At 38.5% G+C, this 17,190-nt stretch overlaps 1 protein-coding gene across 4 annotated transcripts in view; it reads right to left on the reverse strand.

Moving 5' to 3' along the window:
- Window positions 1-14,548, reverse strand: part of LOC108704743 — a 46,387-nt gene extending 31,839 nt beyond the window's left edge. Inside the window, exons 1-8 of one of the 4 annotated variants that reach the window (XM_041576410.1) lie at window positions 14,335-14,548; window positions 13,216-13,545; window positions 7,041-7,334; window positions 6,441-6,551; window positions 5,693-6,070; window positions 3,356-3,664; window positions 1,954-2,304; window positions 711-1,097 (exon numbers count right to left, since the gene is read on the reverse strand). In XM_041576410.1, the coding sequence (XP_041432344.1) occupies window positions 711-1,097; window positions 1,954-2,304; window positions 3,356-3,664; window positions 5,693-6,070; window positions 6,441-6,551; window positions 7,041-7,334; window positions 13,216-13,545; window positions 14,335-14,389 (2,215 nt within the window). In that variant the 5' untranslated portion in view covers window positions 14,390-14,548. The remainder of the gene's footprint in view (window positions 1-710; window positions 1,098-1,953; window positions 2,305-3,355; window positions 3,665-5,692; window positions 6,071-6,440; window positions 6,552-7,040; window positions 7,335-13,215; window positions 13,546-14,334) is intronic. The other 3 variants (XM_041576407.1, XM_041576406.1, XM_041576409.1) reach the window with 3 other exon arrangements.
- Window positions 14,549-17,190: the final 2,642 nt, after the last annotated feature.

Here is a 17,190-nt window from a genome sequence, read left to right on the forward strand (position 1 = left end):
CATCATTATCATAAATCCATGTATTGTGACCCTACCCTACTTTCTGTCACACATGTGAGTTTGTATTCACCTGTCTTGGTCCAAGAATTCTTAAGACTTGGTAATTAATGTTATATTTTATTTAGTATTGTATTGTATCAGATGTGTCATTATAAATGAAAAAGGCCTAAAGTACAGTTGAAATATTTCTGATTTCCCCAACTTGGCCTCTTTCTATTATTATTATTATCTATTATTATTATACATAGTTAATATTATAATGATAAGCTGTTTTAGGAAGAGTAGACCAATAAAATCGAAAGCGTGTTCCCCTCATTCAGGAGACGTTTTCCAACAGTAACACATTTGTTTTAAGGTGTCTTTAAATGTAAGTGTGTGTGTTATGGCTCCTCCACAGGCAGGCCCACCCCTGTTATATGTGGCCACACCCCCAGTTTGGAATTTATAGTAAAAATCTATATGTGTGCTAGGGTACAGTTAAGACCCCTGATAACCTTGGAATTACACACTAGAAGTTTACCAGGAGAAGGACTAACTAGAAAATACATAATTAAATGAAAGATAAGTTATGAAAATCTGGAAAGTTATGGTCACTGATCCTCGAAACAAGAGATTTTAAAATGCAGATTGGATAAAAGCAGATTATAAAGCCAATATATTATTTTTACTTAATTACTATACAGAGATAGAGATAATAAGTGACTTCTCACCATAGAGATATTTATATTGGAAGAGTTTTTCAGTGGATTTCCCATCACAGACAAACTTGCATTTGAGACTCATGGATCTGTGCCGGGAGACTGAAGGAGTAAAGCTCAGAGAAGTGGTAATGCCCATGAGTCCCTCACGGTCTGATTCATCTCTACTCTCCCTACAAGCCACATAGTCATTGACGCCTGACTTCTCCTCTTTATCCTTCTCCTTGGTAATGTCTGGGATTTCACATTTGGTCCCATCCATCTCGATCACCATCCAGGTCACCTGAACATCCTTCTTACAGTACAGGGCAGTCCCATACAGAGTGACCTTCTCTCCTTCTTGCCATCTCTGTGGCCCCTGAATGTTATGCACAATGAAGCTTTGCTTCTCTGCCAAATCTGAAAAGGTAAAAAGAAAAAATGTGACAATGATGAGGGAATAGTCCTAAGAATATGCTATAAGTGATTTACATGACGGGAAATTCTTGATCTTCAACTGTGTATTTTTGTTATGAAACTTGTGGAAATTACAAGGAGTTGTAGTTCTGCACCAACAAAGATGTGTAAGTGTCTAAGTGCAAAGTCTTATTGATTCTGTGGGTCTTGCACAGTTCTCTACCTTCCCCTTTATGGTGAACCAATATATCCATCAGGATAGACACAGTATGGATGGGATTTTTAAACCTGCATGATAGATGATCTTCAGATATTGGTCAGGAGATCCTTTTGGGCCCATATACAGATAAATATCTGCCCATATGGTCTGAAGTGGTCAAGTCAGAAGACAATCTCATGTATGGACAACTTTACAGCATGGAGTTATTGGCATTGCGTGGGATGAGAAGTTGTTTTGGTGTTGTTGCATAGTATAGGATAAGCATAAATGCACCATGCTTCAGATGTTCTGAGATGTATACTGAAGCATTAAACAGAGTATTGCAGAGGAAAGCTGAAGAATTATTAGGAACATTAGGGAAAAGCTGAAGTGCCACTTGAGAAGTAGCAGGTAGAGTATTACAGGATCATTGGCAACAAAAAGGATTTCCATGGAAGGGACTGCTGAGGATCTTGGAGCTTTGGAGGTCTACATAAGAGTATTTAGATTTAGAGGAAGTAGAAAATCACAGGTGAAATGAAGGTTCAAATTTTTTAAAAACTATGGATTCCTCCCTGGGGAGGGGGGGGGGGGCTGTTTGCAAATGTGCAGCTGGGTTTAATTGTATTTTCCCTTAATGTTTATTTTTGGTAAACCTACCATATTTGTTTATTGGCCCTGTGCCTCCTTGTATTGGTTCCTTCAGGCTTGGGTGCTCCACTCTACAGATATATTCCATGTCCTGCTCCATGCTTTGTGGCGCTGAGATAACCAAACATACTTGGCACTTATATGTGTGATTTTTTCCCCTTTTGGACTGGGGCGTTTGCATGTCATAAATGTCACTTTTAGATACAGGAAACAGTTCCTGACTTCCCTTCTTCTTCCCAAACCAACTGACAGTGAGAGAATCAGGGAAGTAATTGGAGATATTACAGCTCAGTTTTAATTTATTGTTTTCTCTCTCAGTTTGTAAGGGAATGTCATCGATAGTCGGATGCCATGGGAAGTCTGAACAAGGGAAACAAGGGAGAACATTAAGAACTTATAGGCGTTTCAGACAGTAAAATCCAAGGCATATTGCATTACAAGTTTATATTACAATGCAGGTTATTTTATTCAACTCACATGTAAATGTAAAATTTGCATTGGTTGTAAAGAACTCATAACACATCTTGATAAGTAAGAGTAGTTGTTGGGTGTTGTGTAAAGTTTTTCAAGTAATAAGTTTATTATCTGATAACTCTTAATATAACAATCATTTGCCATTTATGATGAAATGTCTGCAAGTCACTGAAATCCAGATCAGGTCTATTTTACCCTGGAATCACAGAGGCTTAGAAATAAATATTTTAATGAATAGCTTTATATACTGATCAAATTCATAAACTTGTATTTCTTAAAACCATTGGGGCAGTGGTACAGGCAGCCATTGTGGGCCTCTTGTTACCCTGGCAAAAGAAAGCTACAGTATGTGATTGGGCAACGACATGTTCTGAATTGTTCTCCTTTCCTTTAGGAATCCAATTGCCCGGAATTATTGATACATTGATATAATGACAAGTAGAGACACAGAAGCCCAATGGAACTCTATGAGATGCACATGCCCTCACTATAAACAACTATTTGCATTGCTTTAAGTGAAAGATCTTTTTGAATAGAAAAGAGCAACGCACCAGAGGACCCTATTTAAACTCGAGGAAAGGAAGTTTCACTTAAAGCAAAGTAGGGGGTCCTTTGCAATGAAGACAGTGAGTTTGGGGAATGCACAGCCATGGAATGTTGTGATGCTGAATCTGTTAATGGTCTTACTCAGAGTAACTGTGAAACACATAATAAAAGACAAAGTAGTATCATTGGTCACAGAAGACAGAATAGTTTACAAGGTGTTTAGATATTTTCATGGCACATGGACTGAATGTAATGCTTCTCTACTGGAGGGTTGTCTATTCATGTGCACAATGGCCTGGCTTTATATGCTTGAATAATGTCTTTAATGATAAAGCCCAAGGATTTTCCTCCAATCAGTATCATTAGTGAAAGTACAATATCATCATCTTACCTTTAACACTCACTTCTCTGGACTCAGCTTTCTCCATAGAATCATGTTTCCATGAGACACAAGCTTTAAAGTCTGGATCCTTGAACCAATCCCCAGAAATTTCATATTTGCTTCTCACAGTAAATGTATTATCCAGATGTGTAATCAATTCGTCCATTGGTGCATTTGTCTCTAGTGACTTGTCCTTGTTACATCTCCAAGTGACCTTGATTCCCTCCTTAGGGTAGAACCTCTCCAGGTTGGCCAATAGCTGCACATTCCCAGAGTCACAAAGGCTCATACATATTGGCTCATTAAACTTGGGTTTGGCTGTAACATAAAAGCATACTTTTGTAATTTCCATCAATACTTTAAAGGGCAAGTCATAAAGATGTCCATCACTTCTCTGAAACTGCAGGAGATTCCCATCCAGGCAGACATGAACTATGTGAGTCAGTCAAGGGGTATTTTCAGCCTCTCTGTGTGATGGGACATCCTATAAAGCTGCTTATTCTATATTAATCACATATAATTGTCCCATCTACATAATCAGGCAATGTTTGGAGTTATTGGTTTACAGATTCTACAGATTGTACTCTTCATCCAGCATTCTATACAGACAGGTGGCACAGATATTAAGGAATTTAGGGTGTGTGTGGAATTATCCACGTTGGAAGGTGGGTTTAGTAAGTTGACAAAAAACAAATCAAATGACAAAACATCAGAAATAAACACCTTTCTGATAAATTGTAGTTGAAGGTATTACAGAATTATAATCCTTTAATGAATAAGACTCTAGTACAGTTTTGCCTACATTGCACACATTATGTATAGGGTAATAATAAATTTGTGTTGTGTCATTATCTTCATTATTGTGCATGAAGGGTTCATTCATCCAGGTCATAATATTACAGTACTTAGTTGTGGTGCTTATAAAGTAATTGGCCTTAAAGGAAAACTATACCCCCAAAACGAATACTTGAACAACAGATAGTGTATATCAAATTAAGTGGCATATTAAAGAAACTTACCAACTGGAATATATATATAAGTAAATATTGCCCTTTTACATCTCTTGCCTTGAACCCCCATTTCGTGATGGTCTGTGTGCTGCCTCAGAGATAACCTGACCAGAAATACTGCAGCTCTAACTGTAACAGGAAGAGATCACCTGACCAGAAATACTGCAGCTCTAACTGTAACAGGAAGAGATCACCTGACCAGAAATACTGCAGCTCTAACTATAACAGGAAGAGATCACCTGACCAGAAATACTGCAGCTCTAACAGGAAGAGATCACCTGACCAGAAATACTGCAGCTCTAACTGTAACAGGAAGAAGTGTGTGAGCAAAAGACAGAACTCTGTCTGTTCATTGGCTCATGTGATCTAACATGTATGGTTTGTTTGGTATTTTTGTTTGCACCGTGAATCATACAATCCCAGGGGCGGCCCTTATTTTATAAATGACAGTTTTCTATAACCCAATGGCATATACAACAAAAAAAGTATATTATTATGAAAATGGTTTATTTACATGGATCAGGGTTTTACATATGAGCTGTTTTATGCAATATCTTTTTATAGAGACCTACATTGTTTGTGGGGTATAGTTTTCCTTTAAGAACTTCTTCAGCACAAACTATACTGACCATACACTCAGTGGTGGTACCGGGGAGCAAGGAAAAAGATGGCAGCACCAAGCTCTGCAGAAAATTACCTCGGGGCAGTTTGATTTTGCAAGAGAAGATGCATAGAGGTAATAAATCAGTGAATTATATTTTCAATAATACATTTCACAACAACATCACCAATTGATTTAGACTTATTACGACCAGATACTGTTTATTCTCATTATTATTAGTGCAAATGGAATGTTTTCAGTGGAATTCTGTGAATGTGCAGGTCGGCTGTTCTTGGTTGCCCAAAACTTCTTCCTGCTTGTGTCATACCTCACCCTCCTGCTCTATTAGATTGCCTCTTATAGGTGGAAGAGGAGTGGTTGGGGCAATTTCTTGGCTGGTAAAGCTTCATTTGTTGTCACAGCTGTGGGAAATGGGGATGTGGGTTAAATGCTAGCGTGATAGAGGTTGGTATTCCCTGTTTTCATCCTTGGCTATTGGTCCCAGGCTTGCCCATCTGAACATGGCTGCCCTAGGTGGCTGACACTGCAGGTGAGTTCAAGTCTTGTGTTATGTCTGTTACTTTACAACTCATTTGATCTGTGTTAATAAAACTGTGGCTTTGTTCTTATCCATCAATTCTAATGCTTGTGGTGGCAAGATGAAGTTAAGTTTGGGGTGGCATCAGCCACTTTGATTCGGCCCAGGTTTTGCATTTATGAGAATCTTTCTCTTACCTTGAATAGACTTAAACTGGAAGGTCTTCTCTTGGGTTTTCCCACCACACACAAACTTGCAGGAGACGGATGTGCCAAGGTGCCTGGATACAGATGGAATGAAGCAGAAAGTGCTGGAATAATCACAGAGGCCATTCTTTTGTGACTTGATGGTTTTCTCTTTAGATACAATATATTCTCTAGAGATAAGAGGCTGTTCCTCCTCTGCTTCCCCAGTACCAGCCTCTGAGAATTCACTCTCTGTGCCATCTTGTGCCTTTACAATCCAAGAGACGTTGGCATCATGAGAACAGTTGGATGTTGTACAGTAAAGGCTGAGCTTTTCCCCATCTATCCAAACTGGAGGCCCCTGAATGTCACCCATAAACATCTCCTGACCTGAATAGGAATAGAAAATAAAACTTTTTCACATTATCACTTATATGAGTAAGAGCCCAGTATAATCATGAAATAAGCCAGTCCATCTCTGACTTTCACTGTTACCTGTAATGGACCTTCTTGAGAATTGTTATTATTACATTTGGCACGTGCCACTGTCACTGTGATGGAACTTAAGAGAGCTCCCTCATCTCTACATACAGTATTTCGTTTATTTAGTTTTCATTACACCCTTCAGTTTCTCTACTCAGTTCTCCTTAGAATTAAATAACAAATTAATCACATAAATAGTCTTTATTGTAATTACTGAGAATAATTCCATATCATTCTAGAAACAGAGGAGGTGCCACATATTGGGCTCAGTGTTTACCTTTTTTTCTTTTGCATTTGATGTAAACTATAGCGAGGATCACAATCAGAAGAGCCACAGCAGAGACGCCAATGGCCCCATACACGGCAGCCATATTGCTATCACCGTACACTAGTGAAAAAAGAAAAGAAAAACACAGGGAAGCAAAAAGCTTGTAATCAGGTGAATTTCTACTTCAGTCATTGCCTGATTGTATTCTGATGTTTATTATGTGTCCCCTTTGCTCTAACATTAGCTTGTGTATCTCCTACATTTAATTATAGGAAAATAAGTGCTGATAGCAGAGGCTAAATCTTATTGGCTAAATCAACACATAGATGTACAAGCCTCACCTGTACTGAACCAATATATTGACTGGAGAGGTTTCCTCATTCAGCATTTGTTTAATTGCACTGCAGCTTTATCAGGTTAATTACTTGATAGGGGCCATAAAAGAGTTCACTTAGAAATTGAAAAAACGACATAAAAAACCTTGTGGGGATGTGACCTGAAATGCTCTTAGAGTTAATGTACATTATAATACAGAGTCAGCCAAGATAGTGACATTATTAAGAGATAGTACATCATGTTACATAGAGGAACCCCCAATCTCCTTCTTACCTCCATACTGTAGCTGTAACTCTTTTTGAATGGGCCATGCATGAGATCCATGTTGGACAACACATGACAATATTCTTGGGATCTCAGAGGCCACTATCATCAGGGTTATGTTGATATTGAATGTTCCATCAGAGTTATGGGTGTAATTAGAGAGCGTAGAATTATCCACAGCTTTTCCATCTTTCATTAAAGTGACAGAAATGTTCTTTGGGTAGAACCCAGACACGGAGCACAGAATCCTATAAGTATCCATATCCTCCTCTGATATCTCCAGCTCTTTGATTGTTGGAACGGCTGCACATAAAACACAAATACGTGATGAGCAATTTCCCTTACCCTACATCTGTTTCCATGTTTGAACAATATCTTACTCAATGGGGAAGCACCATTGTTATGGAATAGATCTACCAAATGCTAGAAGATGCATCAGTTTTCTTGTCATGACAGCAAACTACCTGTGGAAACCTATGAACTGAAAATGGCAACTTTTCAATCTCTTTACTCCTTCCCTGTAGATTCTATGTTTGAATTCCTCCGTAGGGATCATTCTTCTAAGTGAAACGTAGAATCTACCTTGTATATATGTTGCTTGCTTTGTAATACTTATGAGAATTGTTCATTCTGTATAAAGTTATGGAATAAAAGAGCAAATAGAGGGAAGGAGTGATTAGTTAAAAGACAGAAGTAACTGTTGTGGGAAACCATAGGCCTAAATAGAAGTCGGGTTGTTGATGTGAGATTGTTCAATAAAGACAAAGTTGATTGTGCTGGAGAAACAATTCCTTCCATTTTGTACCTGATAGAGCTCTAGCAAAGTATCAAATTCAGTATTTAAGGACCGATGCTCAAACTTTGCACAATGCTGAATTTAATATCCATCTATTTGTGATTGTACAGTATTTTACCAACTGACTTAGATTGTAATCTCTATAAGTTAGGGACCTCTATGCACCTACAGGTTATTTTAGGATTTGATCCTCAAACATGCCCTTTGTGCTATTTCCCTAAATTCTTTGCCAGTACCTATGCTGCTATATGCTTTCCTGGCATGTTCAGTAGAGTTAGTGGCACTCAGCACTGGAAGATGCCGCTCAATCCCCACCCCCAGCCAGCAGCTAGGTGGACCTGACAGGAAACTGTTTATATAAAATATATCTGGAACAGTCTATTTCCTATGACGGATGAATGGCTAGTGTCAGAGGGTCGATATCTATTACCCCCCCGCCCTCTATGACGCCATAACGCAATAGGACCCAAGGCAGGATGGACTATAAGGGCTAATGGTCAACTGTGGACAATGGTCACTCATATAACTTATACTAGGCCATACAAATAAATGATCTCCACTCTGTTACTTAGATTCTAGAGTGTCAGCATAGTGTCAGCATGTCTCTTATGCCCTTTTGCAGAAGTGTTGCTCAATAGCTGTACCACAATGACTATGTTTAGTCAACAGATGTCTATGAGGCTGTGGACAGTTGGAACCAGAAAACTCTTATGTTGCAAAACTGCACATCTTACAGGAATGTATAAATATATATGCCAGTAAGTCTCCTCACCAGACCATGTATGGTATTTCCGTGTACCCCTTGTCACAATTACTGTAAATACCTTCTGAAAGCTATATAATGCTTGGACCAAGAGGTGGGTCTTTGGTGAGTCCTTGGGTGACATTCTGTGTGTTACTCCAACAGCTTACCCAGACACAACTGTTATGTTGTATTCTGTATGAATTAATTGCCTGACTATTACTAAAGGTTTTCCTTTACTGAGTTTTGTCTTACACGAGGTCAAAATGGTACTACTAAAAATACCAACATATGGTGACCCCCCGACTGTGATCCAGTCTTCCAGTCATATTTCCAGGCAAGTTGTGTACTCTGGCCGCTACAGGCAACTGGAGTGTACCCGTGGAAAGGCCCCCTGGGGTGGGCATATATGTTTTTTCTAACTTCTTCTTTTTGCCTATTGTTTTGTTAATTGTTGTGTTACTCAGCTGAAATTATCTGCCATTCATGATAGGAATCCGCAGTTTCCTTCCTGTTTTTGTATTTTGTATGTTTGTTATTCCTTATCATGAAGTGTAGTCTAAACTATCTTGAAATAGAAATTACACGTGTATGTTGTTTGATGGATGCAAAAGGATCAGTGAATGTTGAATGTTTGCCTAGCCGAGTGCGTGAATAACTTTAGTGTAACTGTAATCTGTGTGATAGTACATGAGAGAATTTGTGGCTCTATCGCAGAGTCTACTTGCTGTTTAGGAGTTTTTCTGTGGTTCCTGTTTATGGGGCGACCTAACAGGCCAGAAATATGAAAAACTAGGTTTTCTGAAGGAAATTCTTTAGAGAGTGAAGTGTAAATCACTTTCCTGTCCGTTTGAATTGTCAGCTGAAAAACGAGAGCCCTACAAACATCTAGGTGTTGTCCATCTGCAACTTCAAACCTATTTTCTCCCTTTCCACTCAATTGTAAGCCTGTTCTAAATTACAGAGAAAAGTATAACATCATTTTTTCCTGCAGGTGACTCCAGTTTATATGTTTGTTTTCCCTGTTTGTTTTATAAACCAATGTTAATAGCTCGCTGCTAAGCTTTTCTGCATCCTACAGGTCTGTTAGAGCATATTGTGAATGTAATACTTGTGTGTATGTTACAAAGAAAAGGACTTGACGGTTATATGAATTTGATGTGTCTGTAATGAATATGTTTGCCTTACTGTTTTTGGTTCTCTTTAATGTTTATATGTTTTCATAGGTACCTCTTGTAATATAATATTTGTTCTATGTGTCTGTCACTACAATATTGTCATTTTGTCTTTGGCTATCATGTCATTATTCGTATCTTATCCTAACATTGTCTTCTTTGTTATTATTCTCATAGTAACATTAGTTCTCTTGTGTATTTCTGTTTGTGAATGGGTTACTCGTGAATAAGGTTAATTCACTCCACTTGTCTTTATAGTGTTAACAGAAATATTAGTGTTGTCTCTTTCAATGTTCTCTGTTATACTGTATGTCTATGCACAGCCATGATGTCTCTCTGATTGGACTTTCCCCTATAATGAACTGATGGACTGATATTGAAATGGGTTAATTATAAGTATTAGATTCATACAGTATTGAATGTGATATAGTTAAATTGTGTGAAATTGACAAGAACAATGGGAATGTGATAATGTAACATTTTCTCTGTATGTTTAGTTATAGATTAGTTATGAAAACAACAAAGGTAAAATTGTATTTGTTTAAAAAGGTTTTAGAAGGAAAGTTTCCTGTAATTACTTAATTGTATTATTGCCCCAGGTCCTCAGCTCTATATGTAGCTGGTTGTGTGTAAACGGCACTGACATAAACAAAATGATAGACCCATAATAATAGAACTTTGTCATGTGCTAATATTAGTATTGAATAGAGTCGAGATTCCAAGACTAGCCCCACCCATAATATTAATATCTATAAATCTATCACCGTCATAAACATAGAGGTTGTCCAAATAAATAAAGTAACTGAACAACATAGTATGACTTTAGATTAGTATGTGTTTGATAGGAGAAAGAAGGTTGTACTCATATTGTTTCTGAAATGTTTGTTGAATGTCATACAGCCAAAGTTTTAGAGCTGTAACAATAGGGGGCCGATTCACTAACTTCGAGTGAAGGATTCGAAGTTAAAAAACTTCGAATTTCGAAGTTTTTTGGGCTACTTCGACCATCGAATGGGCTACTTCGACCTTCGACTACGACTACGACTTCGAATCGAAGGATTCGAAGTAAAAATCGTTCGACTATTCGACCATTCGATAGTCAAAGTACTGTCTCTTTAAAAAAAACTTCAACCCCCTAGTTCGGCAGCTAAAACCTACCGAAGTCAATGTTAGCCTATGGGGAAGGTCCCCATAGGCTTTCCTATGTTTTTTTGATCGAAGGATATTCCTTCGATCGTTGGATTAAAATCCTTTGAATCGTTAGATTCGAAGGATTTAATCGTTCGATCGAAGGAATAATCCTTCGATCGTACGATCGCAGTATTTGCGCTAAATCCTTCGACTTCGATATTTGAAGACAAAGGATTTTAATTCCTAGTCGAATATCGAGGGTTAATTAACCCTCGATATTCGACCCTTAGTGAATCGGCCCCTAAGTGTAATGTTTTTATAGAAGAGTTCAGTTATTCCAAATGATTAGGTAAAGTTTATAGCTGGTTAAACAACTCCATTGGAAGTTTCATTAAGTCTATCCATGTCATCCTAGTATTAATACTTGTTCTATATTTCTCTGTTAGAATTCTGCTTTGTGCTATAAGTACCTCCCCCAACTTCTGCTCTCATTTCATTTACATCTATAAGATAAAGCTTTTCTCAGCCATATGTGGGGAGGTTTGAAAGAAAGAATAATGTTTTGCTTTTCAATAGTAATGAAATCAGTATTATCTCTTATAACAGCTCATATATAACATGTTACATATATATTTTATATTCTTTGTCATTTTCATAGGGTTTTCTGTTCCCAACTGCACTTAGCCAAGTTATTTCATGAAACAGGATGTATCTGTAGATCCCGAGCTTCCTGTTTTTTCTTTTCACTGATTTCAGCTTTCAGCTGCACTTCTGTATTGGTGCTGCCATGATGTAGAACTGTAACTCACAACAGCGCACACCACTGTCCCAATTATAACAGACCTCCCTTGTTCCTGGGGGCCCTCTCAGCACTATTACTGTGCCTATGATTTACTAATATGAAATGTTTTTGAAACGTTTCAAGAGAGGAATGTTTATATTTTTTATACCTGGAACGGTCTATTTCCTATGATGGATGAATGGCTAGTGTCAGAGGGTTGAGAGGGTTGATTGTTGTCACCCCCGCCCTCTATGACACCATAACGCTATAGGGCCCAAGGCAGGATGGACTATAAGGGCTAATGGTCAACTGTGGACAATGGTCACTCATATAACTTATACTAGGCCATACAAATAAATGATCTCCACTCTGTTACTTAGATTCTAGAGTGTCAGCATAGTGTCAGCATGTCTCTTATGCCCTTTTGCACAAGTGTTGCTCAATTACTGGCTGTACCACAATGACTATGTTTAGCCAACAGATGTCTATGAGACTGTGGACAGTTGGAACCAGAAATCTCTTATGTTGCAAAACTGCACATCTTACAGGAATGTATAAATATATATGCCAGTAAGTCTCCTCACCAGACCATGTATGGTATTTCCGTGTACCCCTTGTCACAATTACTGTAAATACCTTCTGAAAGCTATATAACGCTTGGACCAAGAGGTGGGTCTTTGGTGAGTCCTTGGGTGACATTCTGTGTGTTACTCCAACAGCTTACCCAGACACAACTGTTATGTTGTATTATGTGTGAATAAATTGCCTGACTATTACTAAAGGTTTTCCTTTACTGAGTTTTGTCTTACACGAGGTCAAAATGGTACTACTAAAAACAGGGCCGGATTTACATAGTGGGCGCCCCTAGGCCCTCCCCTTTATTCATGCAAATTTTCATCATCTGGAACAGAGCAATGGGAAATTTAAGAAATGAGTGTATCTCCAGCGCATCCCCAGTGTTTTTGAACCAATGTGGGTGTGGTTGGGCAGCATGCCGCCGCCCCCGAAATTCCTGCCACCCTAGGCCCGGGCCTAGGTGGCCTTTCCACAAATCCGGGCCTGACTAAAACTACCATCAAAACTGAAATATCTCATTCCCTGGGTAAAGCCAGAGCTCTGGTTGACTTCCCACATCCTACTATGCTTCTGGGCAAGAGCTGTTAGGCTTGTCCATCTCTCATGTAAACACTGTGAAGGCACCAGCAATGGGTTTGATACATCATTTTTAACCCAGAATGAAACCAGGCACCTTACATTATTTATTTCATATCATTCATCAGACATCTACATCTTTTATGCCATAACACAGTGCACTGGTGCAAACTATATGTAAAAATGTGTATTTTTTTCCCACTCATGCATGGGTTCATACAGTTGGCTAGTAAGTGCACTTGGCCCAGATAAATGGGGAAAATGCCCCTCACCATGGTTATGCCCTATACACCAATGGGATAGGGAGGCTGGATATCTAGTATAAAGAGTACAATCAGAAAAAACAGTGTGATTTGCCATCTCTGATAAGCTTCTTGCCATGCTTAGTATTGCATTGTATTTTTTACCATGAACAGTGAGTTGCACCTCCTTGGTCTGGGACCTGGGAATGTAGATGACCATACACTTGTACAACCCGGCATCAGATAGTGTGACACGGGCAAGATGTAGTGAAGCAATTCCTTTCCCAGCATCCTCCCCTCTGATCGACACCCGTGCTTCTGATTCATTCTTATGAACATTAAAGATGAGAATTTCTGTGTCCTGGAAGTACCAAAGTATTGCGAGATATTGTAGATCCACTTGTGTTGGACCCACACTGAACCTGCAGGGAAGAGTCACATCAGATCCCAAAGTGACGGTGTGTGTGGGGGGAGCATGGACCTCTAACTCAGCACCTGCAAGAAGGGACAGACACAAACAGGTTACACAGTCAGGTACTAGATGGGCCCCATGTAGGAATATGGCAGACACAAATCTATAAAGAAATTGCTCTGGACAGACTTGACTCCTGTATTTGCATTTAATTTAAACAACTTTCATCTCCATTAGATGTTCCTCTGCTCCCGATACTCTTGTTAACGGCTACATAGTATTATTTCCCATGCACTCAGTTCCTCATTGTTGCACATTAATTAATGAATACATGTATTGCTACATCATTATCCCATAGTAAACACAGCCTTTAGCACAACTAGACTAAGAAAAATAACAGAAGTACAAAGCTCACATTCGCATAGAGCTTCTGACTTTCTGCTGACGAGACCAGTTTTTATTATTAAATGTCCATGTTTTACACAACTGGATCACTCGCCCCTATACATTCTCCTAAAGACTCAGCAGAGAAAGGCAGACTCCATCCAAAAACTGCCAACCCTAAACATAAACTTGTGGTTTATCTTCCTAAACTCTTTCCTCTAGCCTTATCTCTGTGACTCCTACATAAATAGAGACTCTTCCCACATAAATAAAGACTCTACCCACACAAATAGAGACACTACCCACATAGAGACTTAGGGAAAGGCTCTGTAGCCCTTGAAAATAAGAGGTTCCTATACAGCAACACTGGTTTGTCACTAAGAACCTTTGTACAAACTTAATGTATCCACTTCTGAACCACCACCCCCTCATGTCCCTGTGCCCCCTCACCTGATACCCAATAATAACGAGGTGTATATAAATGTTACCTGAGTGGGGCAGGAGTAAGAACAGGAAAACGGAGACAAATACTCGCTGTTCCATCTCCTGGAGCTTCTGCTGAAACAACTTTCACTTTCCAGTAAAAGGGCAAAGCCTTGTGTAATAATCTCTCTTGGCAATATTATTATTGTTGATGTAATACATGACTAATGGCTGTTGTATATCTCCAAACAAACTGCGTATTTATTGGGTAATGACCACTTTCCTCTACTGGGTGCCTGCTGGTTGGGTTCCTATAGAGACATGATCAATAACTAAAGCCATCAAGAGAGATTCCAAACAATTTGCCTTCAATCCTCTCATAATGCAACAATTTACCCAGTGTCCCAGCATCATTGTAGCCATGTGCCCCCTGATATTAGTCCTTTTTACAAAAACACATAACTTTTAGTTGTGGTTCAGATGATGAATGTTCATGGTACAATAATTAATGTACAATAATTAAGGTATAATAATTAGCATTAAGGTACTGTGAAAAGCAAATGTGAAAGGTTCTACTAAGACACTAATGATCAAACATTCAGAAAGAGAATTTTGGGGTACTGTGGGTAAATTTTAGCAAAATCATAAAACACCCACAGTTATTCATAATGATACTATGTAACCCTTAAGTTATGAGACTCCCAAACCACCTACAAATTTACAGAGACTTATTATCCAACTCCGCACCATCAGCTCCACCTCCCACTTAGCCTTGTTATCTGCCTGTGTCTGGGACGTACAGTTCAGCCCCCATTGGCAGGAGCCCCTCTCCCATTAACCCTTCTGATTGCAACAACACTAAGCTCATAGTCTTAGTTACCAGGATTATTATAATAAAGAGGTTACATGAGACAAACAGAATTCATTGTTACTAGGGGTAAGAAGTTCTTCAGTGCAATTTATTCTCAAGAAATTCAGCAGTATTTTGTCAAAAAGTTGTTATATCCGGCGTATTTATAGTAAATGAACTGGAAAGATGAAGAACACTTTTAGGAAGAGTTGTATGAAATGTATAAGCTGAATTGTACTTTGATGACATGTAAGCTCTTCTGCAACTCTGAACTGGACAAACAAGGCAGAAAGTATGGAAATTCTTTTTGTTTGTGCAAAACATAAACTCAGGGAAGAAGGAACTTAGGATAATTAAATTAGATAGTTATTAATTTCCTTCTAGTAAACCTGGAGGGACATGATTAACTATATTGTATAAAAACTCTAGTTTGTCCTTCTCTTTACTCCAAATCCCCATTGAAAGGAATTATCATTTTCCCCCTTTTTTATAGAAACACTTTTTCTTAAAGGACAAGGAAACTCCTCTAAAGCAGAATTTACTTGGGAGTAAATTAATATTGTCTTCAAAAATGTCCCCTTTATTGGAGCTCCCTATAGATCTGTTATTATTTTATTATGAGGGGTGGGCGTGTCCTAACAGCCCCTGCCAGAAGCACAGTAGCAGAGGACAGCCAATCACAGCCCTGCAGTCACACAAGCACAGACAGGATTCAGTTCTCTATCAGGTCCTGCTAGCTGCTGATTGGTTCTTACATTGCAGTGAACTGAGAGCTGCTGGATTCCCTGCACAGCCTGGGAAAGGAGGCAGCAGCAAGTAGAACAGATGGGCAGGATTTTGATGACATTATCAATAAATCAACCCTTAACATATTTTTTAAGCACAGTCCTTCTATAGTTAGAGGAGTAAAATGCACTGGCACATTCTTGTTTTTTACATAATATGTCTCCTTTAAAGAGTCCACACCAACAAGTGTATCTCACAGTAAATATATCAAGCAATTGTAACAGTAATACATGATTATTTTAACTAAACAATATTCAGGAGAACCCCTCTTTCATGTTTTTCAGGGGTAAAATCCAGGAAAATGTAAAATCATGGCAATATTCAACTTATTCTTCAAGTACTGAAAGGATACAAGCACAAGTCTGCTTTACTTTCAGAGACAATATTTACTGTGTTAATGAAAAGGATTCAATTGCAGCATTAATGTTACATTGTCACATCTGGTTGTTATTTTAACCCCCCATATGATGAACAAACAGCATTTTTTGGGAACATCTTTGGCGTAAAATGCAAATATTGTAAAATCAGCGAAATGCACCCATTGAAATGCATTATGAATTGGTGGGACCACAAATAAAAACAGTGTAAAATGCAAGAAAAATTAATATGAGGTGATGTAAAATTGAGGATTCACTGTATACATTATATTGTATTATTATATGATTAAAAAATATAGATACTTTAGCAAATGTCCCACCAGATAACCTCCCAACAGCATCCAAAACAAAAGGCCACTATTTATATAGATATCATTCAACTCCTGAACCCGACCCAAACTGCTATAAAGTGCCCAACTGTATATGTAACAGTACTCATCTGCCTTCACAGTTATACGACTGTAAGCTCACTGGGGCAGAGACTGTGTGCATGATGTAAAATCTCTGTACAGCACCATATAAACAAAGGATAATAATGATCATATTTGGATCGTCTTTGCAGAGCTGAATGGTGACAGTTTAACCCTCCCAAATAAGAAGGATGCTCTGAGAGCATGGATGGCATTTTTACAAACAATCAAACACTTTGAGAAAGGCCTCGGAGGAGGCCGAAACCTTAGTCTCATATGTAACAATAAAACTTTTTACTTTGTACATAGAACCTGAGAGTGCGGATCTTACTTGCTGACTACATATCGTAATTTTTGATACTGCACCCAGGCAAGCTAAAACATATTTTCAAGAGTGCTGCCTATCCTGTGGACTGTTATATATATAAATGGTGGATACAACGTGCACAACCAAGTCCTGACTTGTACCATGCACACCCCATGCACAACTAGCTATTG

The sequence above is a fragment of the Xenopus laevis genome, chromosome 9_10L (genome assembly GCF_017654675.1).
Source record: "Xenopus laevis strain J_2021 chromosome 9_10L, Xenopus_laevis_v10.1, whole genome shotgun sequence".
In the NCBI taxonomy this organism is placed as follows: domain Eukaryota; kingdom Metazoa; phylum Chordata; class Amphibia; order Anura; family Pipidae; genus Xenopus; species Xenopus laevis.